Source organism: Tympanuchus pallidicinctus, unplaced genomic scaffold (genome assembly GCF_026119805.1).
Source record: "Tympanuchus pallidicinctus isolate F22 unplaced genomic scaffold, pur_lepc_1.0 scaffold3, whole genome shotgun sequence".
Taxonomy (NCBI): Eukaryota; Metazoa; Chordata; class Aves; order Galliformes; family Phasianidae; genus Tympanuchus; species Tympanuchus pallidicinctus.
The window spans coordinates 58,945,756-58,970,376 of NW_026294747.1; the positions used below are offsets into that span (position 1 = coordinate 58,945,756).

Sequence of the window (24,621 nt, forward strand, 5' to 3'; positions counted from 1 at the left end):
CAGTGAGTTCTTGTGGCCACCCACTATAAAATAGCTTTAACTACACCTTTAATCTCTTTACGTGTCTCTTCTGAACACTTGTCCATACTCCAGAAGGCTTTTTGAAGCACAGCTACTTGAAATGGAACCTCTATTACAGTAAAATGTAGTCATGTCCCAAGAACGGCATCCTTCTTGGACCCAGTTTTCATTCCTCTGTTAGCACAATCCCAAAGGCCATTTGCACCTATACAAATTTATCCTTGTTTATTTCTCACTATATGATCCTTGCATGTTTGTCTACTAAAAATTATGAGCATTAAAAAGAACCCAATGTATAAATCAACTATCTAAAGAGTCCAAATAGGCTGGTAAAATGTAACCCTACCCAATATTCATCACTGCACTAATTCTATCACCTTACGTATCCTGCCACGTATTTCCACCTGCATCCAAGGGCTCGGATTACTCTGCAACCTCAGTGCCAGCGCAGCCCTGCTGTTGATCAGCTGATGCAGTCTGTAAGCAAGTGTGTGAAGCAGACAAGAAATAGACAGCATCCACCTGTGCACCGCACAGCCCCGTGAGGTCTTCAGGGAGTGCACAGAAAGCAGCTTTCCCCAAAGGGAGCTCTGAGCCCCAGAAGTACCTGAGCCTCTGATACCTAAAAAATCTCATCGCTGTCACTGGCTTTACACAGAAAGATAAAAACCAGAAGTGGGTGGTAAATTAAGTGAAAGCTGTAACCATTATCTGTACAGTGTGTTGTTACGAGGTGCTACTTTGAGGTAATACTGGAATGAAAGGTGACATGGTGGGCACAACTATCCGAACCGCATCATCTGATTTGGACTGAAAACAAAAACAGACAAAAAACAACCTACAAACAAAAAGGAAGCAGGAACCACAGATAGCTTGCTAGGAAGATAGGAGCCAGTGCCGAGCTGACAGTGCCTCATTTATGTCCTTACAACAACAAGGCCTGGATTTTCAATTATTTTTCACTATCGCTTCCCTGCTGGGCACCCAAGTGTCTCTGCTTTCAAAATGGAGACAGTATTATCTACCTTCCCTACAACAAGGAAAAGAAAACCTGAAGGAATGGGCATCTCTATTCCTGTCCAACAGAACTACGTTTATCAAAATGAACACATAGCACTATAGGAGCCATAGCTCATAGCAAGTCTGTGTGACATGATAACAAGTGTCTAGTTAATAGCCTGGCCTTCCTATGAAGCACAAAGTGAAGGAACTCTTTGTGGGGCAGCAGATATCAAGAGATGATAGTAAGGAAATGCCTTTCAAAGAGAAGGATGCAACCACCCCAGGAGAATGTGAAAGTTCTGTTGGAAGTGACCTACAGAGATCAGCCAGTCCGAGCGCCTCAGGGCTGCAGCACACCACTGAAGGCATTACCCATCTGCCTCCTGAACACTGACAGGCACGGGCACTGACCATCTCAGCAGGAGGCCTACTGCAGTGCCTGACCACCCTTACAGCACAGAGATTTTCCTCATGTCCTGTGTGGGGCAGCTCTGTGCCACCTCTGCCCATCCTGTGCCATCCCTGCCCATCCTGCGCCATCCCTGCCCATCCTGTGCCACCCCTGCCCATCCTGCGCCATCCCTGCCCATCCTGCGCCCTCCCTCCCATCCTGCGCCATCCCTGCACATCCTGCGCCATCCCTGCACATCCTGCGCCATCCCTGCACATCCTGTGCCATCCCTGCCCATCCTGTGCCACCCCTGCCCATCCTGTGCCATCCCTGCCCATCCTGCGCCATCCCTGCCCATCCTGTGCCATCCCTGCCCATCCTGCGCCATCCCTGCACATCCTGCGCCATCCCTGCACATCCTGTGCCATCCCTGCCCATCCTGTGCCACCCCTGCCCATCCTGTGCCACCCCTGCCCATCCTGTGCCATCCCTGCCCATCCTGTGCCATCCCTGCCCATCCTGCGCCATCCCTGCCCATCCTGTGCCATCCCTGCCCATCCTGTGCCATCCCTGCCCATCCTGCGCCATCCCTGCCCATCCTGTGCCACCCCTGCCCATCCTGTGCCACCCCTGCCCATCCTGCGCCATCCCTGCACATCCTGTGCCATCCCTGCCCATCCTGCACCATCCCTGCACATCCTGTGCCATCCCTGCCCATCCTGTGCCATCCCTGCACATCCTGCGCCATCCCTGCACATCCTGTGCCATCCCTGCCCATCCTGTGCCATCCCTGCCCATCCTGCATCATCCCTGCCCATCCTGCGCCATCCCTGCCCATCCTGTGCCACCCCTGCACATCCTGCCAGTGCTTCCAGGAGCAGAGCCCAAAGCTGCACACAGTACTCCAGGTGTGGCTGCTCCTGCCCCGACCCCAGCAGGACAACCACCTCTTGTGACAGAAGGCTGGCTGAGTTCAACGCAACCCAAAATGCAGTTGGCCCTCCTGGAGGCCAGGCCCTCCTGCTGGCCCACGGTGAGGCTGATGGCAGCACAGCCTTCTGAACGCTGCCTGCTCCTCCCAGCTCAGGACATACACAGATATAAATACCAGGCAGTAGTGCCTGTGCGTTTGCTCTTTCACTGACCTCAAGTAACATGACTTCCATACACACGTGTATCCTACAAGTATGAGCAATCATCATGAAAATATGCACAGCACTTTTCTTTAAAGAGCAAAGTGCTCCAAACTGAAAATACGACGTAGTAAGTATTGATAACACTTGCAAGTCGCTTATGTTTAAGAAGAAAAATGAGTGGTACAGGGGAGCTCATCAGTTAGGGGCACATACTGGAAATCAAAAAAATAAAGGAAAAACACAAAACCACAGCAAACAATAACAAAATCATACAAGATTCTTCTTTTAGAGTGAAGTAATGATATAATCAAAATAGAGGTGAGTACATAAGTAATACAAATGACATGGACAGTGTTCACGTTGCAATCTCTGCTGTAACTCGCTCTCAGTTAAAGAACTTAAAGTAATTGACTCAAGACCAACGATGATGCAAAGTTGAAAGCAACAGAAGAGTTTTACACAGTGTTTCAGTAACAAAAATGTCCCAGAAATGATTATGGTCCAGATCTCATTGGATAGATATGAAAACATAGGTAGTTGTTGACACTGAGCATTTCTGTTAAGTACTTAGAAATAAGTCACAGAAGATGCTCGTGGTTTATGCAGATGACAAAATAAAGACATGTTGATTACTACAACCACCCCTACAGAAAGGTGCTAAAGTCAGAACTCTTCACGTTGGTGGTGAGGCCCTGGCACTGCCCAGAGCAATGGGTGCCTCATCCCTGGAGGTGCCCATGGCCATGGATGGGGGCCCTGGGCAACCTGAGCGGGTGGGGGACAGCCAGCCCAAGGCAGGGTTGGAATGAATGATCTTTAATACATGGAATAAATGATCCCATCCAAATCAACCCCTCCACAATCCTCTGGTTACTGTAGGATCCATTCTGCTCTTTATATCACGGAGAGGTGAGAAGCTCTCTTCTCACTGTAAAAGGAACCCACGGGAGCAGTTCAGATGCAGACTCCTACAGTCAAACAGACAAACCAGGTCTTCTTTATACACTGGCAATGCAGCGTCAGAATTGAAACTGCAAAAGCATTTTGTGTAAGTATTTAACAAGCACTGAAATGTACAGCTGCAAACTGAATGGTGTGTGCAAGCTGCTACTCTTCAATTAGCTGCTGTGATAAAAAAACTGCTGAGCACATTCCAGACACAGAGCTGCACACGCTGAAGAATGCTGCCTCGGTGCTTCAGCTGGGCCGATCAAACTGTATTTAACTCAGATTCCAAGAATTTCTTCACAAGACGGATATGAGAGAGGAATTCTGTGACTGAACAGCGCTCAGGCAGAGCCAGTCTTAGCCTCACACACAGGTCCCACAGGGGCTTACAGCAAAGCAGTGGAGGGGAGAGAAAGCACCACAAGAACAGGAACAAGCAGCCAGGACAGAGCAGAACTTGTAAAACCAGGACTTCAATGTTTTCAAGGATAGGAGGGAAGCAGAACAGCTGTAATGGTTTACAAACAAAAACGTAAAGAATGTTCACAATTAAATTCCCTTGTAACTAGATGCATTTGTAGGCATTTGAAATAAACGAATTTTGGTTATCAGGAAAATGACAGCAAGATTGCTAAATATTGCAGCTCAGCGTTGGCCCTTCAGTAAGAGTGAATTTTGGAAAGAAAAAAAAAAGGATAAAGAAAGCCCAGGGGACTTCTCATAATGTCAGCAGATCAAATGCCATCCATGTTAGGACACTGGAAGCTCTGACTCAAGGCCAGGCTGGATGGGGCCCTGGGCAACCTGATCTGCTGGGTGGCAACCAGCCCACAGCGGGAGGTTGGAACTGGACGGTTTTTAAGGTCCCTTCCAGCCTCAATTATGCTGTGAAGCAAATGGTGTCCTGGGCTCCATCAGCAGAGTGGTGGCCAGCAGGGACAGGGACGGGACTGCTCCCCTCTGCTCTGCTCTTGTGAGGCCCCACCTGCAGCACTGCATCCAGGTCTGGAGCCCCCAGCACAAGGAAGACAGGGAGCTGTTGGAGAGGGTCCACAAAGAGCCATAAAGATGCTCAGAGGGCTGCAGCACCTCCCTACAAAGACAGGCTGAGGGAGCTGGGCTTGTTCAGCATGGAGAAGAGAAGCTGCGGGGTGACCTCAGTGCAGCCTGCAGTGCCTGAAGGGAGCCTGCAGCCAGGAGGGGAGTCAGCTGTGTGCAAGGGGAGATGGCAGCAGGACGAGGGAAATGGTTTGGAGCTGAGGGAGGGCAGCTGGAGGTTGGATGTGAGGGGAAGTTGTGTGCTGTGAGAGCGGGGAGGGGCTGGAACAGCTGCCCAGAGAGGCTGTGATGCCCCGTCCATCCCTGGAGGTGTTGGAGGCCAGGTTGGATGGGGCCCTGGGCAGCCTGGGCTGCTGTGCAATGGGGAGGTTGGTGGCCCTGCATTGGTGGGGGGTTGGAGCTTCGTGATCCTTGGGGTCCCTTCCAACCCAACCATTCTGTGATTCCAGATGAGGACCACTCCAAAACTAGTGTCTCCTATTTTATCACGTTGGTCCGTGGTGAATCAGAGGTGGATGTTGATGGTTTGGCAGTAGAGGTCGAACTGTCCCAGTAATATTCTGTGACATTCCATTGCTGTGTTACAGCTGGCAGCAGAGGGGCAGCCTGATAAGATGGCACCTGACATGGAAGTCTGTATGAAGCAAAGATGTGCCATGAAACAATAGCATCCATGGACATCCATCAACGCTTGTGAAGAGTTATGAAGACCACAGGGGATGTGAGCGCAGTGAAGGCTGGGTGGATTTCAGCAGTCAAGATGGTGGCAGTGAGTCACTTCCACTGCTGCACATCGTTAGGAATGCAGCACACAGGTCCTCATTCATTAGCTGGCAAAAATGCATAGCTAATTGTAATCTCTGTGCTGAAAAATAGTAGTCTGTAGCTGAGGATGTGCTCCATCAAACAGTGTCATTGTGCTTTGTAGCTGTAGTGGTTTTCATGGAAATAATTAGAAGGCATTACTTTTGGAGCAACTACATGCACTGCTACACTCTGTAAACTTTATTAATAAAATACTCAACCTTTTGCAAAAACAATATAGCACAACCTTAATATGTGTCAAAAGAGAACAAACCCTGTATAATAACAGCTAAATGAAGAACGAAGCTCAGGGAGGAGCTGTTGTAAGCATAAGTGAAAACATCATTTAAAACACCTCTGCGATTCAGGAGAAAGCACAAAATTTAAATGAACATTAATTTAGATTTCATAAGTCACAGAGGGACAGTGACACATAGATGAATGACAGACTCATTTATACTGTTGTCTGATCCACCTGGTGAGCAGGGAATAAGAGCTACACATAAACCAGATGAGGTTTAACAGAAGCAAGTGTAGAGTCTTGCATCTGGGGAGGAATAATTGCATGCAGCAGTACAGGTTGGGGATGAGCTGCTGGAGGGGAGCCCTGCAGAGAGGGACCTGGGTGTCCTGGTGGACGACAGGTTGCCATGAGCCAGCAGTGTGCCCTTGTGGCCAAAAAGGCCAATGGCATCCTGGGGTGCATTAAAAAGAGCGTGGCCAGCAGGTCGAGGGAGGTGATCCTCCCCCTCTGCTCTGCCCTGGTGAGGCCTCATCTGCAGCACTGCGTCCAGTTCTGGGCTCCCCAGCACAAAACAGACAGGGATCTCTTGGAAAAAGTCCAGCGGAGGGCAACAAGATGGTGAGGGGCCTGGAGCATCTCTGCTATGAGGAAAGGCTGAGTGAACTGGGGCTGTTCAGCCTTGAGAAAAGAAGGCTGAGAGGGGACCTGATCCAGGTCTGTAAATATCTGAGGTGTGGGGGGCAGAATGGTGAGGCCAGACTGTTTTCAGTGGTGAGTGGAGACAGGACAAGGGGAAACGGCCGGAAACTGCAGCATAGGAAGTTCTGCACCAATGTGCACAAGAACTTCTTTACAGTGAGGTGACGGAGCACTGGAACAGGCTGCCAGGGAGGGGGGGAGTCTCCTGCCCTGGAGATGTTCAAGACCTGCCTGGATGCCGACCTGTGCGACCTGCTGTAGGGAACCTGCTTTGGCAGGGGGTTGGACTCGATGAGCTCTGGAGGTCCCTTCCAACCCCTACAATTCTGTGATTCTGTGAAACAAAGGCACATTCAGTGAACCTAGAAGAGGAGACAAGGTGTATATTGCATGGAATGGGAAGCAAGAAACTGAGAAAGGTCTTCAGAAACATGGTAGAAACAGCACAGTAAGCTGCCCCACAAAGTAAAAGCTGAAGAGTTTGCACAGCCCCAAGGGCAGGAGCCAGCACAGCATGGCAGCAGAGCTAATGCTCACTTTGTAGCAGCACGTACAGCCTGATGTGCTGCAACAGCCCCAGGGACACAGACAAAACACAGGTGTAAGGGTATGACAGGAGGGAGGGAAACAGCAACGGTGTGAACCAAAGTGAACCAACTGAAGCCTCCTGTATTGCCTGTGACCCCACCTGCTGTGCCTGGGTTCGTTAATTTTCTTCACAGAGGCCCGTGGGGCTGTTTGGGCTGGGGCAGGATGGTGCTGACAGCACACGGATGTTTTGGTGTCTGCCAAGCAGAGCCGTGCAGAGACAAGGACCGTTCCGTCCTTGTGCTGCTGTGAGGGGCTGGGGGGCACAGCCAGGAGAGCTGAGCCAGCCTGGTCACAGGGATGTTCCTTCCCTTATGGAGTTGTGCATGGTGACAAAAGCTGGGGGAAAGAAGATGGACATTGAGGGAAGCGATCTGTCCTTCCATAAGGCCTCACGAATGACGAGCCCGCTTTCCTGGAAACGGCCACTGCCTGCCAGCTGGAACAAGTAACTGGATTCCTTGTTCTGCTTTGCAGCTTTTGCTCTACCAGTTAAGCTGTCTGTGTCCCAATCCATGAGTTCCCATGTTTTTCCCTTTGCAATTCCCATTGTGCTGTAGGGCAGTAAGAGCAGAACTGCATGAAGCAGCCCAAGAAAATACAGACATCAAACAATACAGATTTTGTCAGCCACAGCCACCCACAGCACGAGCTCTGTGCTTCTCCAACTGCCCATAGTGGTCACTGCTCCTCTGTGGGCAGAGCCAGCCAGGACGCTGATCCGACTGCACAAAGTTATTTGTATGACCTCAAAGAAGAAAAACGTGGGAATAAAAGAAACTGAAGTAGTAACCTGTCCTTTCATACCACTGAAATGGAAAGCTTCACCAAGATCTCAATGACTGATATTTAAAAATGATTCTCTGCTGACCCAGCAGGTACAGCACAGCTCTTGGCTCTCCACCTGGACATCACCAGTAACAACAAATTCTTCAGTCTCCACAAATTATACGTATTTTGCCAGGGGAAAGTGTTTGTAAATCTTTAATACTCACAAATTCATACACTGTGAACGTTAGGCCCTGCACTTCCTCCACAACACTTTCAATTTCTTTAATACCATTGAAAACACATTTGTAAATTGAAGGCTGTGTGCACATTAAAACTCAAGGTTATAAGTTTTCCCACTTCAGTACAACTAAAAACTATGGGCATGTGGTTGGTAAGCTATATTTTCTTTGCTGCAGTTTAGGATCTTGATAGGAGCTGAATCATTTAAACAAAGTACTTTTAGAATGCATTTACAGGCAGAGAACAAGACAGCTAAATTTCAGGGTAAAAATAAAAGAAATAAAAATAAAAGATACAATAAAAGAATGGCCCAGGTTGGAAGGGACCTCAAGGATCACGAAGCTCCAACCCCCCACCAATGCAGGGCCACCAACCTCCCCGTTTCACAGCAGCCCAGGCTGCCCAGGGCCCCATCCAACCTGGCCTCCAACACCTCCAGGGATGGACGGGGCATCACAGCCTCTCTGGGCAGCTGTTCCAGCCCCTCCCCGCTCTCACAGCACACAACTTCCCCTGACATCCAACCAAGCCTTTCTTCTTTGAGCTTAAAACCATTCCTGCTCATCCTATCACTGTATACCTGAGTAAAAAGTTGATTCCCCTCCTGTTTATAACCCCTAGGTGTTACCTCAAAGAAGCATTTTGCCACATTTGCTGCCTTGCATTCAATGGACCTTGATCCCAACCATACACAAGTAAGAAAATCGCAGGCAAGCTTCCAGGGATTAGCAGGTTATTATTCTCTTTGCCTGTACATATAACTTCTTTTGGGATGGACCTGCAGATCTCCTCCTTTTGGTCTGGTCTCTGTTTCTGCCAAGTGGCCCCAATCTTCTACCATTGGATCCCAAATAACAAGAACTACCAAACTGCCCTTCCAATGGACAAACCCTTAATCAGCAACAGCTGTCGGCTGCTCAGTGCCTTAAGGGATAGGCAAACTAAACTGTCCCATAGTCCTCCCTGGACTCAGAATCCCAGAGAAAGTTCAGCTGAACAGAAGGGGACAAAACAGTAACAGAAAACATAATCACAGAGAAGTAAATGGATTGAAAATGTGGCCAGAACAGTGCAGTCCAGTAAAATGGAAAGACTCCTTCCAGAGAAGGTAACGCTGAAACAGCAGACCTACAAATTGTATGATTTGTAAGAATCAGACAAGATGTGTATGATTTTGTAGGATGTAGCCCAAAGTGCTGATTCCATCATGAGCTGAATTGAAAGGCATGTGGAAATCATTCTGTATTTGCTTTACTTTCCTCTTCTTTTTTTTCATAATTCCACTCCAGGATGGATGCAGTACATTACAGCTCTGTGCCCCACGGAAACCACGCTCAGTAAACCACCACGAGTGTCTGCCTGGACCACAGCTCCCCAGCTCACCAGCAGCAAAGAGCCACACATTGCAGGCACCAGGCAAAGTCCATAGCAGCGCTGCAGCAGCTGAGCAACATGGTTGTTAACAGGCCAAACCAGACAGTGACAAGCCCAACGTCGCTTAAAACCAAGAAGTTCTAAGCCAGGCTATTTAATTCCAGAGCAAAACAGACTGCATTTTCTCACTTCACCAGTGGCAATTTCACTAGTGAAATGACCTGTGCAGGCTGTGAAAGACAAAAAGGCACTGAACCTTACAGCCATCCTGCATTGCTGACCGAGAACAGATGCAGCTGGGCACTTAAAGTGGAAGCAACAAGAGCAGAGGAACTAATGTTAGAAACCAGAGACCTGAGAGAGGCGGATTTGAGAACCTTACCGTGGAGATGACCGATACCTTCCAACAACAGCACCAGGGAAGCCTAATAGCAAAGAGTTAAACATGCTAATTTAAACCTGCCGTGAAAAGTAGTGCATCCTACAAATCAGTGACCACCACACGAGCTAATTGCAGTTACTCGTAGCAGCTGAACTAATAAACCACCACAAGGAACACTTGCTATCGCTCTCCCCACAGGCCTGCTCTTAGCACCGCACTGGCTAACATCACTTGTTCTGAGCCAGGTCACTCTGCCGATCGTCCCCTCCCTGACAGCGCCAGCAGAACCATCAGAGAAAGAGCTGTGCAACCAGAGGGCAGCTGAGGGCAACAGCAGCAAGCAAGCAGTTCAGGGCTCACTTCACAAAATACCAATACTTTCCAGATATCCAAAGCAATGTATCTTCCAGTCCCACGCCACAGACACATTCTTCCCAGCTGGAACATGTTGCCTTTTAAAGGACTAACACCTACCTGTGCCAGACTAGGCAGACGGCGAACACCTACAGTCACATGTGTGCAGACCAAGAGGGAGCAACAACCTTATCCACAGCAGGACGGGGCAGGAATCCAGATATTGTATCATGATGAATGAGCAGCAGACATTCTAATTGACCTGAAGCAGGAGTAGCTCTGAGACAGCAGGTGGAGGACACATTTGGATCCAGCTCTGAAAAGAGAAAACAAAATACTGAGTGATAGAAAAGAAGTATACAATATAAATAAAAGCTTTCTAGAACAGACCAACCCATGTGATACTTCATAAGCAGCACAACTTGAAAGGAAGGATGCAACTGACAGTGACTAAAGCCCTCCCTGCACATCCATGTTGCCTGTAAGGTACTTCTGCCCAGGCACTGCACCACACCTGGATAGCTTGTAAGCTGTTCAGCTGTCAGTCTGCAGCCAGCTTGTGACTGAGCAGGTTGGAGATAAGGTGAAGTATACTTCCCTGTAATGTGTCGACATGTTGAGGCTTACGTGCTAAGAATCACAACATGGTAAAGTTTGGAAGACATCCCTGGAATAGGCCTGGTCTAACCAAGAAGATGGGGATGCTCATGAATCTCACATGAATGCTCTCGGTTCTATTTCTGCCATAGGACATCTCCAGTAACTCTGGGGAAAGCAGCCCAGTCTGGGAGCTGCTGACCAACCAGCCTGCTTTCATGCTTCAAAAAAGTACCTCTAAAGGCTCTCGACCTTCCTGGCATTTCCACAGCAACTACTGGCTACCCTGACAGGCTGTCAGTGCTGCAGACAGGAGAATGACTGACCCCACAGACTCAGGGTACAGTCAGGCAGCTTCAGTGGCTGCATGTTCACAATAAGGTCCAGAATCGATGGGCCTGAGGAGGAAAAGGCCACTCCTTGGAAAGGAACATACGAGAGCATGACTTTGTTTTAACAGCCCTCCACTGCAGGTGATGAAGGGCAGAAGCATTACAGCACAACAAATGTGCCCACAGCACTCACAGGTGTGAGCTCACACCCAGCCATGCAGTTAGAAGCAGCTGTTCAGAGAACAGACAGACAAGAAAGGAAACACGAGCATCACGGTGCCAGGCTGGGCAGTCCAGGGCAGCAGCAGAGCAGACAGCCCCAACAGGGCAGTAAGGAGTCTCAGCTCAGCAGGGTTGAAGCAGGGCAAGAACAAAGGGCAGAAAGACTGTGGTGAATTGTGCCAAAATAGAGTTAAAGAAGGATAAGGTCTAGGATAGCAGTGACTGAGAACAACAAAGCAACAGAGGCAGTGCAGGTCAGAAGGACTGGGCCAAGCCAGCAAAGAGCCAGAGCACGAGGTACAGAAACAGCACTGCCATGCTGTAGAACAGGAGGTATCAGAGACTGACAGAGCAGCAGCCTCACGCTCACCATGCCCAGGGGCCAGGCTGGGAATTACTCCCCTAGTGCCAACGGGCAGGAATCCTGCTCAGAAAGGAGGTCTGGTTCCTCGTGGCAGTGCCCCTGTGGGGAACAGTTGGGTGTCGACTGCTACTGAGGCAGTACCAAGAAACCGGTTCTTTTCAGGTGCACAACTCCTCCAGGCATGTCGTACTTTGAAGTCATTCTCCAAGAAGGGCGCTGCTGACGCCCACAAGGTTGGAAACAACCTGCAAGATCATCTGGTCCAACCCCCCTCCCATTCCTATCAGTACCACAAGCACTGAACCATCTCTCATAGCTCCTCATCCAGGCGCCTTTTGAACACCACCAGGGACGGCGACTCCACCACCTCCCTGGGCAGCCATTGCAGTGCCTGACCACCCTTTGAGAGAAAAAGTTTCTCCTAATATCCAACCTAAACCTCCTCTGGTACAACTTCTGGCCATTTCCTCGGGTCCTACTATTTGCCTGGGAGAAGAGGCCAGACCCTTTTGCACCACAGCCTCCCTTCAGGAGGTTGTACAGTGCAATGAGGTCTGCCCTGAGCTCCTCTTCTCCACACTGAACATCAGGTTTGTGCTCCAGACCCCTCACCATTTTGTTGCCCTTCTCTGGACACGTTCCAGGGCCTCAATGTCTTTCTTGTAGTGAGGGGCCCAAAACTGAACACAATACTCGAGGTGCGGCCTCACCAGTGCTGAGTACAGGGGGATGATCACCTCCCTGCTCCTGCTGGCCACACTACTTCTAATGCAGGCCAGGATGCCGTTGGCTCTCTTGACCTTCTCATCCCTCTCGCATTTAATTTGCACTGGCCTTTCCCAGCAACTTGACCCCGGAGTCCCTCCGCAGGTGGTGCCGAAAGAGGAACCTCAGGAGAGACCTCAGGATGCAGAGAACGACATGGAGGGAGAACCACCTGCCGAGGCAGCTCGGCAAGGCCTGCGCTGAGAGCAGCGGTCAGACGCGGCGCACTTTGTACTCGGCGAGCACCGGGCGACGCGTCTCCCTCTGCGAACACGGCGGGTGCAGCCCAAAGGCAGCGCCGGAGACGGCCCGCAGCCGGCTGCAGGACAGCACCGGGTGCCTCGGGGCGAGGGGACGGGGACCCTTCCGTCCAGGCGCCGTCAGACGAGCGCTCCACGCCCCCGGGAAGCTCAGCCCACGCGGCAGGAAGGGCCGCCGACGGCTTCTGCAGCCCACACGCGGGGCGGCATCCCGGGACGACGCCCCCCGCTCCGCCCGCCTCAGCGCGACGCGCCGAGCACCGGAGCCGCCGCGGCCCGTCCCGGGGGTGTGGGGCGCGCGCTGAGAAAACGGCGGAGGCCGAACGGGCGGCACGGCGGGGCGGCGCCGCGCCCGCGAGGAACGGCGCGGTTCGATTCCCGGCCGGAGGGCAGCGCCCGGCGGAGGCGTCCCGGGGCGGGGGGCAGCGGGGCGCGGCGCTCACCGTCCCGGCCATTCTCCTCCCGCCGCGCCCGCGCCGCTCTCCCGCTCGCACCGGGGCCGCCGTCCCGGCGCTGAGCGCCTGCGCGACGCTGCGGAAAGCGGCGCAGGGACCGTCTGCAAAGTGCGCACCGCGCGGTGCGACCTGCGCAGGGGCAGCGGTGCGGAGCGGCCCTCCCGCAGCCCCCGACCGCCGGCGAGGAGGCACCGCGCGGGGGCGGCCGCTGCCGGCGCTCGAGTTTTAGCGGCGCTTCGGGAGACGGGAAGGCGGTCGCTCCGCGGTCCCTGCGAGAGCCTCGCGGGGGCGGCGCGGGCCGCCTCCTGGAGGCGGGGGCCGGGGCCGTACGTTCCCGGTCCCCGGGGCGCCCCTGCGGACGGTTTCCGTCCGCCGCGGGGCTTTGAGGCGGCAGTGGGTAAGGGATGGCCGGGCCGCCGCCGCCTCCTCCTCCGCCGAGCCCCGGCGCCCCGGGCTGAGCGCTGCGGCATCTCCTGGCGCACCGCCGCCGCAGCCCCCGCGGCGCCCCTCACCACGCCGCTGTCGCCGCCTCCCCGCACCGCCGTCGCGCCCCTCGTACCTGAGCGCCGCCGCACCGCACGCAGCCCCCCGCCGCCGCCGCCGCGCCTCCGCCCGCCGCCACCCCGCCCGGCCCGGCCCTGCCCCGCCCGCGGACCCACCTGGCAGCGGGGCTGGGGCCGGAGCTGGGGCTGACGCGGTGCCGCCTGCTTGCCGGGTGCGGTGCGGTGCGGCTCCACCGAGCCAGCAGCACCCGAGGGAGCGCTCAGAACCCATCTCTGCCCTGCGGCTGCCGCGGGCGCTGCGGGGACAATCGCTTACCGCGGCTCAGCGAGACATCGGAGCTGGTGTGGCACCGACTGCAGTCGTACTCTAACAGCGAACGTGGGAAGAAAATGGCTTTGAATCGTGTCTAATACTTCGAATTCAAAACCGGTCTCTGCCGAGAGTCGTTATCCCGAATTTGCTGCTCCTCTCTGTACCTGCTCTTAAGCAGCTATGGGCTGTGAGGATGCTGTGCTCGGGGCCGTGGGTCTGATCTGCTGTGCCGGGCACTTTGGGAAGGACAAGGGATGTTGTTCAGTGAGAATCCAGTAGGAGATATTTATGCAGTACGCTTTCAAAGAACAATTTGAGTAAGCGCTGAGGGAGTCTGCTGTAGGTTAAAGAAGCACCAGGAACAATGAGAGATGAGTGTTGCTATAGGAGGTGTAGCAAAGGTGGTATCCGAGTGCTGCGCTGAGGGGCTGTGAAGGCAAACAGCTCAGGTTAAGAGGAGAAACAGATGAGCAAAGACAAGCAGATCTTCCAACTCCAGGTGTTCAAATATGGCGTAAGCTTAAAAACTAAATAACATCTTGTAAAGATTATGAAGTGGATTTATATCTCTTATAATTGGGGCTATACGTTCTGCCCTAAGTTCGCACTTTTTCTGCGTGGTATTCTCAAGGTTTTTCACAGAACCTGAATCACAGAGAGACCAAGGCTGGGGGCACCCAAGGCTTCCTCTGGTCCCACCCTGGCCCAGCAGGGCCACCCAGAGCAGGGCGCTCGGTCCCACAGCCAGGTGGGGCTGCAGATCTCCAAGAAGGAAACTCCACAGCCCATACGAGAAGGCTGTGCCAATGGTCCAGCATCTGCACAACTGTGCTTCCTGGCGGGCAGGGCAGCTCCTGGGCCCCCATTTGTGTCCAGCACCGCTTGGCCTGGCATCAGCACCACTAGAAAGAGCCCAACTTTGTCCTCTCTTCAGGGATTTAAGGCCACTCACCACAGAAGTCCACATCACCTCCTGAGCCTTCCCTGCCCCATGCTGAGCAGCCCCAGCTCTCAGCCTCTCACAGCAGAGGTATGCTGGGTCCTTCGCCATCTCTTTGGCTCTGCATTGGACTCCGGTGTGTCCAGATCTCTTTTGTACCATGGAACTGTGACCTCCTGGTCACACTTTGCCTAATGCAGCCACTAATAGTGTTAGCCTTCCTTTTGCCACTGCTATTTGCTCTGGTATACAATTGTAAAGGGAAAAATACTTTTTGTTACCCATAATCCAGAAACTCACCTTGGGGTACCTTGGAATAAAAAAGTTTAGCATGCATATTGTGAAGATCCGTAAGTGCTGTACACATCCAGGAAACAGTCTGAAATAACAGTGCAACAGATGGTACCTGCCTTGCCTGAGGGACAAAGCTGAGCCCAGGTGTCACAGCAAAAAGCACTGCGTGTTGGTTTAGGCTCAGACTGCTGGTGGGAGGCTGCTCAAGTGAGCGAGCCTGGGTGTGCTGTAAAGAGCTGAGAAGCGTTTCATCACAGCTCTGTGACTGGGTGATGCTTAGGGCCAAATAGCAGGGGCAAAGCTCCCAAAAAGTAAGTCATCCCTGTAGAGTAAGGAATGGAAGAGCATGCAGGGAAACAATACTTCTGTTCTGATCGGGCAATGCTCATCCGTTAATGAGATTGTCTTCTGTGTCCAGAATCTGATCTCAGCCAACCCCATACCTGGTGTCTGTAACCCCATACCTGGTCTTTGGGACATTCCGGACGGTCTGCACACCATTTTATTGCACCCTGAGTGCAATTGGCTGTGAATCGCTTTGGAGTGAGAGAATTCAGCACCCTGAGGGCTGTGACTGATACCTGCAGTCATCCTGGGATTGCACATGCACAGCTGAGCTGCTCAGAGGCAAACCGTGCTGATGAGTTGGGCTGCACATGGAAAGGTCACATTATTTATATTCCAGAGCCTTGGAGAAGATTGATGGACACCTTGATCAGATGCACTGTTTTTCACTTTTGCATCTTTAAAGAAAACAAAGTCTTATTAGTGAAGAGCAGAGCGGTAGCTCCTTCACAGGAGAGGAGACAAGGACTGTTTTCTTCTGTTTCTTAAAACTAATAGCACAGCTGGGACAAAAGCTGCCTGTTTGTAACGTATTTTGTACTTTTTTTCTCTGTGATCAGAAGTAAACTGTTTCAACAGGATAAGGGTTAAGTAATCCTGCCCAGGAGATCCAGAACAGTGAGTTACCCTCGCTGCAATGAAACAAGAAAGAATATTCAAGTGCGTGGAGCCAGCAGGAATTGAAGAATGTCTTAGGTTGGAAGGGAGCTTTAAGATCATCCAGTTTCAACTCCAAGAGAAGTGCACACAAACGTGTGAGCAACTCATGGCATGGGTCACGGCAGACTAAGCAGAGTTGGAGGCACAGCCAATGCCCAAAAGGGGCATGCACTGTATGTTATAAGCTTGATTATGACACTCAGTGATTTGGCTTCTCAGTCAGCCTGTGACCCCCAGTACGGTCCAAGAATTCTGTACCCCAGTCCTCACGCAGCTCATCACTTCTGGCTGAGTGTCCTTGAAGGTCGGTCCTTCTTTGCAGACAGTAGCATAAAAATGGTGGTACAGGTTTAACTCATAAGTGCCACCTGACTCATTTTGCCTGTTTCTGCCAATGGCCAGCAATGAACACCTACAGAGGATCCTAACAAGGCAGACACACAGTGATTCCTCCTGGAACCCTTTCCTAGCTCCAGTGCTTTCTGATTCAGACCTACTGTGGCCGAGGTGTTGGCTCAGTGCCTCACTGCTTTGAGTTGCTCTTTTGTAACTTTCCTCAACTGTGTACTCAGTTGTGAAATTAAAGGCCACTGTCTCAGTTGCAGCTGGGTTGGAATTGTTTTCTTCAGCGTGTCTGCTAGGATGTAACGCTTTCGTTCTGGGAGGAGACCAATGTTGATAACATGCTGATGTTCACAGCTGCTGCTAAGCAGTGTGGCACAGAGGAAAGGCAGCAAAGGACCCAGAAGGGAGCAGAATTAGAACAGCTGTCTGAAACCGGCCAGAGGAATATTCCATACCATATGGCATCACGTGGAAGGAGTTTTGAAGGAGATGAAAGTTGATCTTTCCTTCTCTTCCACTGCTCAGGGGCTAGCTGGGCACTGGCCCAGAGTGGGGAGCAACTGCTCGTGCATCACTTGTTATACACATTCATATACACTGCCATGACTGTTATCCTTTCCCTTTTCTCTCTACTCGTAAACAGTCTTATTTCAACCTATGAGTTCTACTTTCTATCCTGTCACCCATCCCCCTGGGAACAGAGGGAGCGATGACTGCGTGATGCTGAGCCACCTGCCAGCGTAAGACACAGCAGTCAATTCAGCGCCCAGCTCGTCAGAGGGATTCGTGTGACCACAGGGTGAGGGCTGTGGCACCGTAGGGTCTGCCAGAAGGGTTGGGGTAACCGCAGGCTCAATCAGAAAGGCCAGAGCAACTGCGGGACCTGTGACAGAGCTCGGGGTGGCCGCAGGGCTCACGGCAGCTAGAGCAACTGCAGAGCTCACATCAGGAGCTGGAACAACCACAGAGCCCATTGCAGGAGCCACAAAGGACACGACTCTGCATCCATGCGATCACTTCATGTGTGCACCTGCAAGGGAGCTGCTGAGTCACGGCCTGAACCCCTGATGGACCACCTGAGGCCAGCGCTGGGTCGGCCCTGGGGCACAGCGAAGGCGATTCACTGCTGCAGGAGGGCTGGAGCCCGGCTGCCCCCCTCTCAGGCCCATTTAAGAGCTGACTGCAGGGGGGGAAGGATCTCTGCTGGAGATCTGCTCCTCTGAAGTGTCATAGCGAGCCCAGGGCACGGGTAAGCATTCTATCTCTTCTGTTTTGGTATAATAACTGCATAGCCAAACTCTGGTATATTTCATATCTGTAACGTCTGTACATTCACTGATTACACAGCACCCAAACCCTCATTCGCTGGAAAAGCATCTGCTCTGTACCTCACCGCCTAGTCACTGTCATCACTAAAACCATATGCCTATTTTCAGCTGAAATTATCATTCAGTTTGAAGAATTAATTTGTTCCAGCTCTGCTCCAACAAGGACACACACAGCAGCCCCAGGCCAAATCCAGGCAGCTTCTAAGTTCTCCGCAGAGGAGGCTCCACAGCCTGTTCCTGTGCAAGAAACCTGCACCAGTGCTCCATCACCGACGGCACAGAAGTGCTTCCTGATGTTCAAGTGAATCTCTAATCTTATTGCTGAAAAGCTGAAGCAGTGCATGAAATCAAATGACTGTCAAGTCCATAACGGCCACCTCATCATCCTCAGCTTGACTTGTAAATTTAAAGGCTGAAGACTTGACAGCACTGTAGCTTATGTACTACACAACAACCTCACTAGAATCCGTCACGCAGCAACACCAGCTACACTAAGCTTACCTGCCAGCATTTCTGATTTCAACTGCTTGTAGTCTTACAACAGGAATCAGTGCAGACTAATAAACCTTCCTGTTCTGTATGACACAGGATCAGCTCTTCAACTTTGTTTTCTTTCTTCATTATATCATTTGCCTTATTGCATTCTTAATCTACCATTCCCAATTCGCACCAGTTAGAGCTTAACTGCAAACCTGCCTGCCTAGAAGATGCAATAGTTGCTTTCACTAATCCTAACCTCACCTTGGAATGCAGACATTTATCAACAAGCCAGAATTTGCAGACTCAAGAGTCTGCAGGCAGAAGCCCTCCCCCAAAATGCAGCTCCCAGCTTCCTTCGATTTTCGAAGACAGGAGGTGCTCTTGGGAGCCTCTAGTTCTTTCTGTTCCAAAACACAGTGACACTGGCAGTGACACGTTACAGAATGATTCCTTCAAGTTTCCTGGTCTAGCTCTTCATTTTGCTTATTTGGCAATGCACAAGATCTCACTGTCCTGTCTCAATGCCTTTTCTCCTCTAAGGAGGATTCACTAATAACTCTCACCTGCCCTATGTTATTTTGAAACCTTTTTCAGTAGCAGCTTGTTTTACATCACAGCTATACCCAGCAATTACATTTCCTGCAGGTTTTTGTTTCATCACCAGATTTCCTGACAACTGACTCACTGCATCTTTTCCCATGCATAATATTTCAGCTTCATTGTATGACACCTGTTTTCCTCTCATTCATCGCATCAGATTGCTTGCTTTGCTTACACCTTTATACATCCAAATCCTGCTGTCATTCATTCAAATGCGTGATTCAGAACAGCGGCTCAGAGAATCCTTCTTCAGCATTATATCATGTTGGAACTTGCATTTACAAACTACGCATCCTGTAGGGCCATCAGCTCATGTCATGCATCAGAGTCTCTTATCTTCAAGAAAAAGGATCCACACGCAGCCACCAAGGCACAGCAGCAGGCACACGTACTGACATTACTCATCTTTGCTGCTGTGGAGATCCTGACTGGAAGGCCTCTGTACGCTGAGGAGGCACCAATTCATTAACAGTTAACTGGAGCAGGTCTGAGCTGTGCTTGCCCGTCCGCAAGCCCTCAGGCCAGTGTTGTGCTGCTCAAAATCCTTGTCCTTGGTTCCAGCTCAGCAGAGGCTGTGACAGAGGCAGCTCCCACTCATACTGCTTCATAACACCTGGGAGGCATCGACTTTGCCTAAAAGACATTCTCATTAAAGTACCCCTTCTGTCTGGCAGTAGGAATGATTAACACAGATGCAGTGACCTTTTTGTTGTTTACTTTTCATGCGCACGTGAGAGCAAATACTCCAACAGCTGCAACTGCCACGGTGGAAGAACCTGTGCTACAGCTGAGGTCTACTTGCTGTGCTGCAGTGGATTGGAGGCTCATTCAAAGCTACAGCCCTCGCTGCTCGCAGTATCTAAAGGAATGTAAGATATCTACCTATTCTCTGAGCTCTAAAGCACAGTATTTCAAGCATTACTTCACACTGAGTACATCTCCTATGAGGATCGCAGTGCACCAGCAAACAGCTGTTACTGTAAAGCAGCCACAGCAATGAAGTTCCCACCAGCTTCTTCAGATCTCGCTCCGAGGTTCACTTAGCGACAGACGCCCCGACAAGAGGCGCACCAGAGATTCCTTCTCCCCATGTCAGCATCAAGCTCTCTTTCTTTTCAAATAAACAAATTTGACTTTTTATCCCTTTTGTTGCAGGCTGAGTACTTCCTTTGAAGCTTTCTGATCTTTCATAGTCTGCTTGAAACTGATACCAGAGCTCCACCTTACAATCATAAGTAAAGCAAATACAATCGTGTTCCTTAAATACTGCATGTGTAGCCATGAAGAAGGGTAGTCATCCCCCCTGGCTCAACATACTGAAATTGAGATTGCTCCCAATTCTAGAAGAACCCAGCATAATACAGTGGTGCTCCACTAGGCTGGTGTTTGACAAGGGAATTTTCAGTTCCTTTACCTTCCCTGATTACATAACAAAATGAGTGTTCTGCAGTTGCAAACATAGCAAAGTGAAAGCAGGCTGAACAGTCCTGTCCAGCAGCAAACTAGGTCAGTCATGTTTGTGACTCCTCAGAATTGAGTGCATGCAGAGAAGAACTCAAGATGTGCAATGACAGCACTGAGGGTGGCAAGGCCAACATAATCTTGTTCCAGAAAGTACCTCATATTCTGTCTCTACCCCACTCACCAGAATTGCATGGCTCAAAGGTCACCTGAACAGCTCTTCTTACACCCCTCATCCCAGAGCCTATAAAGTTTACAAGTAATCACATCAGTCTGCTTGAAAAGAGATCTATTTGTTTAAAAAAACGAACAAAAAAAACCCCAGTCAACAAAAATCAAACCAACCCCAACCCACGCAAAAGCAAAAAAGTAAAACTCCAGAAAAGCAGCCTTTCCACAGCTCCTGCTCGTGCTGCAGAGCAAGGCTGGGAAAGCCTCTCTCCTCCCTTGACCTCACATGCCCTTCAACCACGGCCAGGCTCGGAAGGGGATGGAAAGTGCCAAGTGTTAAGGTGCAGCTCAGCTCTCGATGCTCCCAGTCTCTCAAGTACTGTTGGCCTGCTCCTGCTCAAACAGTGCCATGGCTAAATGCGAGCGGGACGCAAGCCCTTCCAAGTTACTGAGGACGCAGCGGTGGTACAACTCCTCACTCAGCCGGGGGTTGCAGCTCCTCAGTGCATATTTCTGCACTAACCCAGGCTCCACGGCCCGAAATAAGTGCAAACCAGAATAATGGAGGAAGACATCAAATACCTCCATGCTCTCCAGCACTTCATCTCGATCTAGGATATCAGCTGCTAGCTTGGTACGTGCTGTCATATAGTCAGAGTTATAAAAGCAGGCCTCAGCGAAGGAATGTCTGTCAAAATGTCCATCCTTCAGGAAGTCAGTGCTGGAGGAAGCGGTCTGCTCGCCACGGTACACCAGCGCAGGGTTGAACTCCTGAAAGTGCACTGGGAAGAAGACCTGCCAATTGCTGATCGTATTCATGCGGCAGCGGTTCAGGAACTCCATGTTGATTTCTGTCCAGACACTGGCCAAGAAGAACAAGGTGTCCACGGGGTGCTTCTTAGAGACGATATCCATGAGCTTCACTTGTGATGGCACCTCGGTTTTGACACTAATCCAGGGGATTTTGACTTCTGCATAGCGTTTCTCCAGCTCTCCTACCATGGCCTTGACTCCAGCAAATACATCTACCTGGCTGACTCGCTGGGCATCATACGGATGGTAGATGAAAAGCAAAGTCAACAAGGCGTTATCATGTGTGTCCAGCGTGTTCATAGCATACATATCCAGGAAGTTTGACACGAAATCCAAGTCCTGCACCGTCAGCGGAAGCACCAGTTGCACACGTGTGGCCTCTGTTACGTACGGCATGGGAATAATTTCTACCTTACTCAAGGGCCGCACTAAGCTCACTCGCTTAACTAGGACGTGACTGTGGCCCTTTTGGGTCACTGCCTCCAGCAGCAGGTCCAGCGTGTATTCCATCCCTCGGGTGGGGTCGAAGCGCCGGTAGCCGTTCAGCAACTGCCGCTTGCTGAACCGGAGCAAGGGCTGGTAGCGGCTGTTAAGCTGCTCCAGTGCTGACTCAATAATGTCGCTGACGTCTGCTTTGCTGGCTCCAGAGAGCTCACACTTGGGGGAGCCATCAAGGCAGGAGAAGAGGTGCTGCTCAGTGAAGTAGTCCCAGCTGATGACCTCAAAACGCGACTTTGGAAGAAATGGAGAATTGATCCCCACAGGCCACGTCAAGCTTGCCTCGCCCGCAGGAGTCAGCGAGGTCAGATTCCTGATCTGCATCTGTGCAAAGAGAACACACCGACTGATCACTGACCCTTTCCCACAGGTACAGGCCACGTCCCGCTCAGACCTGCTTCGCCATTAGAGCTGTATCTCCGTAGTTTTGAACTGCATGGTATCAGAGTGCTAAGTCTGAGAGACAGGACTATCTCTTGTGTTTGGCTGATGGTTAGATACAAATAGAAATGATATCCTCCTATGACAAAGTTGGAAGAAAAGGAAATCTGTTCGGACAGTAGTTTTTGCAGATTTCCCTTGCCACATACCTGCAGTTCCTGGATCTCCTCGTAGGCTCTCTCCAGCTGGATCCTGCTGAAGTGCTTGTGCAACCGGTACATCAGGGTCATGTCAGAAACGGGGTGCACAGCAATAGCTGCTTGGAACTCCTCTTCCTCCTCCTTCTCTGGATCAGCGTTTTTAGCCAGTTCATACGTATGGTAATACTGACCCTGAAAAGGACAAAAGCCAGTAAGACTGGTATGGAATGCTACCATTCACAGTGAAGCCTTCCCTCACCCCAGACATGCATCCTCTCCTCCCTCTAAGCTGACTGCAGGACCCAGAGGTAAGAACACAACACAACAGTTCTCATTCCAGATTCTACCTCTATATACCACAAGCCTGTTTACTTAATGCTGCCACAAGAGACAACTCTTTCCTCCTCTACCTTACATCACAATCAAGCAGAAAAGCCCTTTTGCTGTACAGCAGGGACTAGTAAGAGCATGGGGTCCATCCAACATAGCTAACACAAAACCCTCGGGAGAGAGGTAGTACCTGGAGCTGGGACACACAAGGGATGCCAAGGAAATCGATGATGCAACGTCCCAGCCACTCATCCGGGCGCACGCTGAGGATCTCGTTGCGGCAGCTGTCCAGGTGTGGATGAAGCTTCAGCAGCAGGCTGCGGGACAGCAGGTAGCCAAAGCCACCATGGCAATAGCGAGCCTGCTCATCTCCCCCAATGAACTCCTCTGCTCGTCCCAGGTAGACATCTTGGTTAATACTGAGATGCGTCACCAGAGCCTTGACTTGCTCAGCCTGGGCATAGGTGTCATCCTGCATGATGTAGAACCAGTCATAGTCAGAACCAAAGTGCTGGTGGATATAGTACATGGTCTCATACATCAGCCAGATGGGTCGCTCGTCCCCGTGGGCCACCAGCACCATGCCATGAGGCACCTTGGCGCTGCGCAGCCCTGTGAAGTACAGCAAGCGCGAGAAGTGATGAGCGATGGTCTTGTTCACAGCCACTGCCAGAGTATTCAGGGTAGCCCTGGAAGTCAGCACTGCCACAAATAGCCTCTCATGGAATCCCAGCTCTGTCTGGATGTAGCGAGTTCTGCAAAGAAAGGACAGAACCACATCACAAACTACTGGGTGACAAAAACCAGAAGACAACTCGGTGCCAGAACTTCCTAACTGCTGGCAGGACACCTCTGTAACTTTCCCCACCACCTGGGATAAATCTTTAATTGCTGGAACTTAGAAACAGTGAAGAAATCAACCTTAAAAGTAGAGCTTTAAGACCTGACTCACTAGGAAAGATCCCATTTAATAAAAGCACATGTTTCTTTCAATCTGGCAGTATTTAGTCAAACTACTGCAAGTTAAAACAGTGAATTCAGAGCCAACCACTAGCAAGCCACCCACATTGTTACTAACAGCTTAGAACTTCCCCAATGAATAGGGTAGTTAATAATTTTGTAAGAGCCACTTCACACATTATTAGCCACAAGTAACAGGAGAGGGAATATTCCCAGCCCTCCTGGGTGTTTTTTTTTTTTTTTTTTTTTGTTTGTTTGTTTGCTTTGAAAAGCTCGCTACTGCTCCCCTTCAAGAGCACCGCACCACGCTGTTACAACCGATGTTTTAACACTACGTCACGTATTTCAAACGGCGTATCTCAGCTTGAACACGTTAACTCATTAGAAGCCACAGAGCTCCGAACACGCAATGCGCACGACCGCCTTCCTCCAGCAGCAGCCCACCCACCAAAGAACAGGTTTTACCTGAGCACCTTCTTGTAAGGCTTATTGGGGTCCCGGTAGTACGGCACGATCCGAGGCCGGAAGTCCTCATGGCCCGGGCCCGGCCCGGCCTCAGCCGCCTCATGCCGCGCCCCGCCGCGGAGCTCGGCCCGGCCCGCCGCTCCCAGGCACAGCTCGTCGCCGCCGCCCTGGCTCCAGGAGGCGCGCAGCAAGCTGAGGCTGCAGCCCAGGGACAGGCCGAGCACGAGCGGCAGCGCGGGCCGCAGCGCCGCCAGCAGCGCAGCTAAGCGCATAGCGACGGCGGGCACCGCTCTCCGGAGGCGACCACGGTCCCGTTACGGCTGGGCTGCGCTCACGGCGCCGCGGGACATGGCCGGGCAGTCCGCCCGGCAGCTGAGCGGAGCGAACCTGCAGGGAGCGTGACGGGCTCGGCCCGCGCCCCTCAGCGGCCCCGCGGCGCGGCTCGCTGCTGGCAGGGCGGTGCAGCGGCGCGGAGGCCTCGGACGGGGCCGGCCCGAAGCGCTGTGCCAGGGCGGGGAGTGGGACC

At 51.5% G+C, this 24,621-nt stretch overlaps 3 protein-coding genes across 4 annotated transcripts in view; all 3 read right to left on the minus strand.

Moving 5' to 3' along the window:
- SMARCD3 (SWI/SNF related, matrix associated, actin dependent regulator of chromatin, subfamily d, member 3) overlaps positions 1 to 13,096 on the minus strand; it is an 86,213-nt gene extending 73,117 nt beyond the window's left edge. The window contains exons 1-2 of one of the 2 annotated variants that reach the window (XM_052696625.1): positions 12,997 to 13,096; positions 10,134 to 10,329 (exon numbers count right to left, since the gene is read on the minus strand). The gene's annotated coding sequence lies outside the window, so the exon portion shown is untranslated. Of the gene's footprint in view, positions 1 to 10,133; positions 12,109 to 12,996 lie in introns of those variants that run through there. The other variant, XM_052696624.1, reaches the window with a different exon arrangement.
- LOC128085212 (uncharacterized) lies at positions 804 to 10,137 on the minus strand. Its single transcript, XM_052692298.1, has 3 exons — positions 9,660 to 10,137; positions 1,640 to 3,518; positions 804 to 831 (listed from the first exon to the last, which is right to left on the minus strand). The coding sequence occupies exons 2-3, from the start codon at positions 2,614 to 2,616 to the stop codon at positions 804 to 806; spliced, it is 1,005 nt and encodes a 334-aa protein (XP_052548258.1). The 5' UTR covers positions 2,617 to 3,518; positions 9,660 to 10,137.
- A 7,453-nt stretch (positions 13,097 to 20,549) lies between the features above and the next one.
- CHPF2 (chondroitin polymerizing factor 2) lies at positions 20,550 to 24,486 on the minus strand. Its single transcript, XM_052696576.1, has 4 exons — positions 24,096 to 24,486; positions 22,861 to 23,425; positions 22,350 to 22,532; positions 20,550 to 22,083 (listed from the first exon to the last, which is right to left on the minus strand). Exons 1-4 carry the CDS (start codon positions 24,365 to 24,367, stop codon positions 20,821 to 20,823), a joined length of 2,283 nt encoding a protein of 760 aa, XP_052552536.1. The 5' UTR covers positions 24,368 to 24,486; the 3' UTR covers positions 20,550 to 20,820.
- Between the last annotated feature and the right edge of the window lie 135 nt (positions 24,487 to 24,621).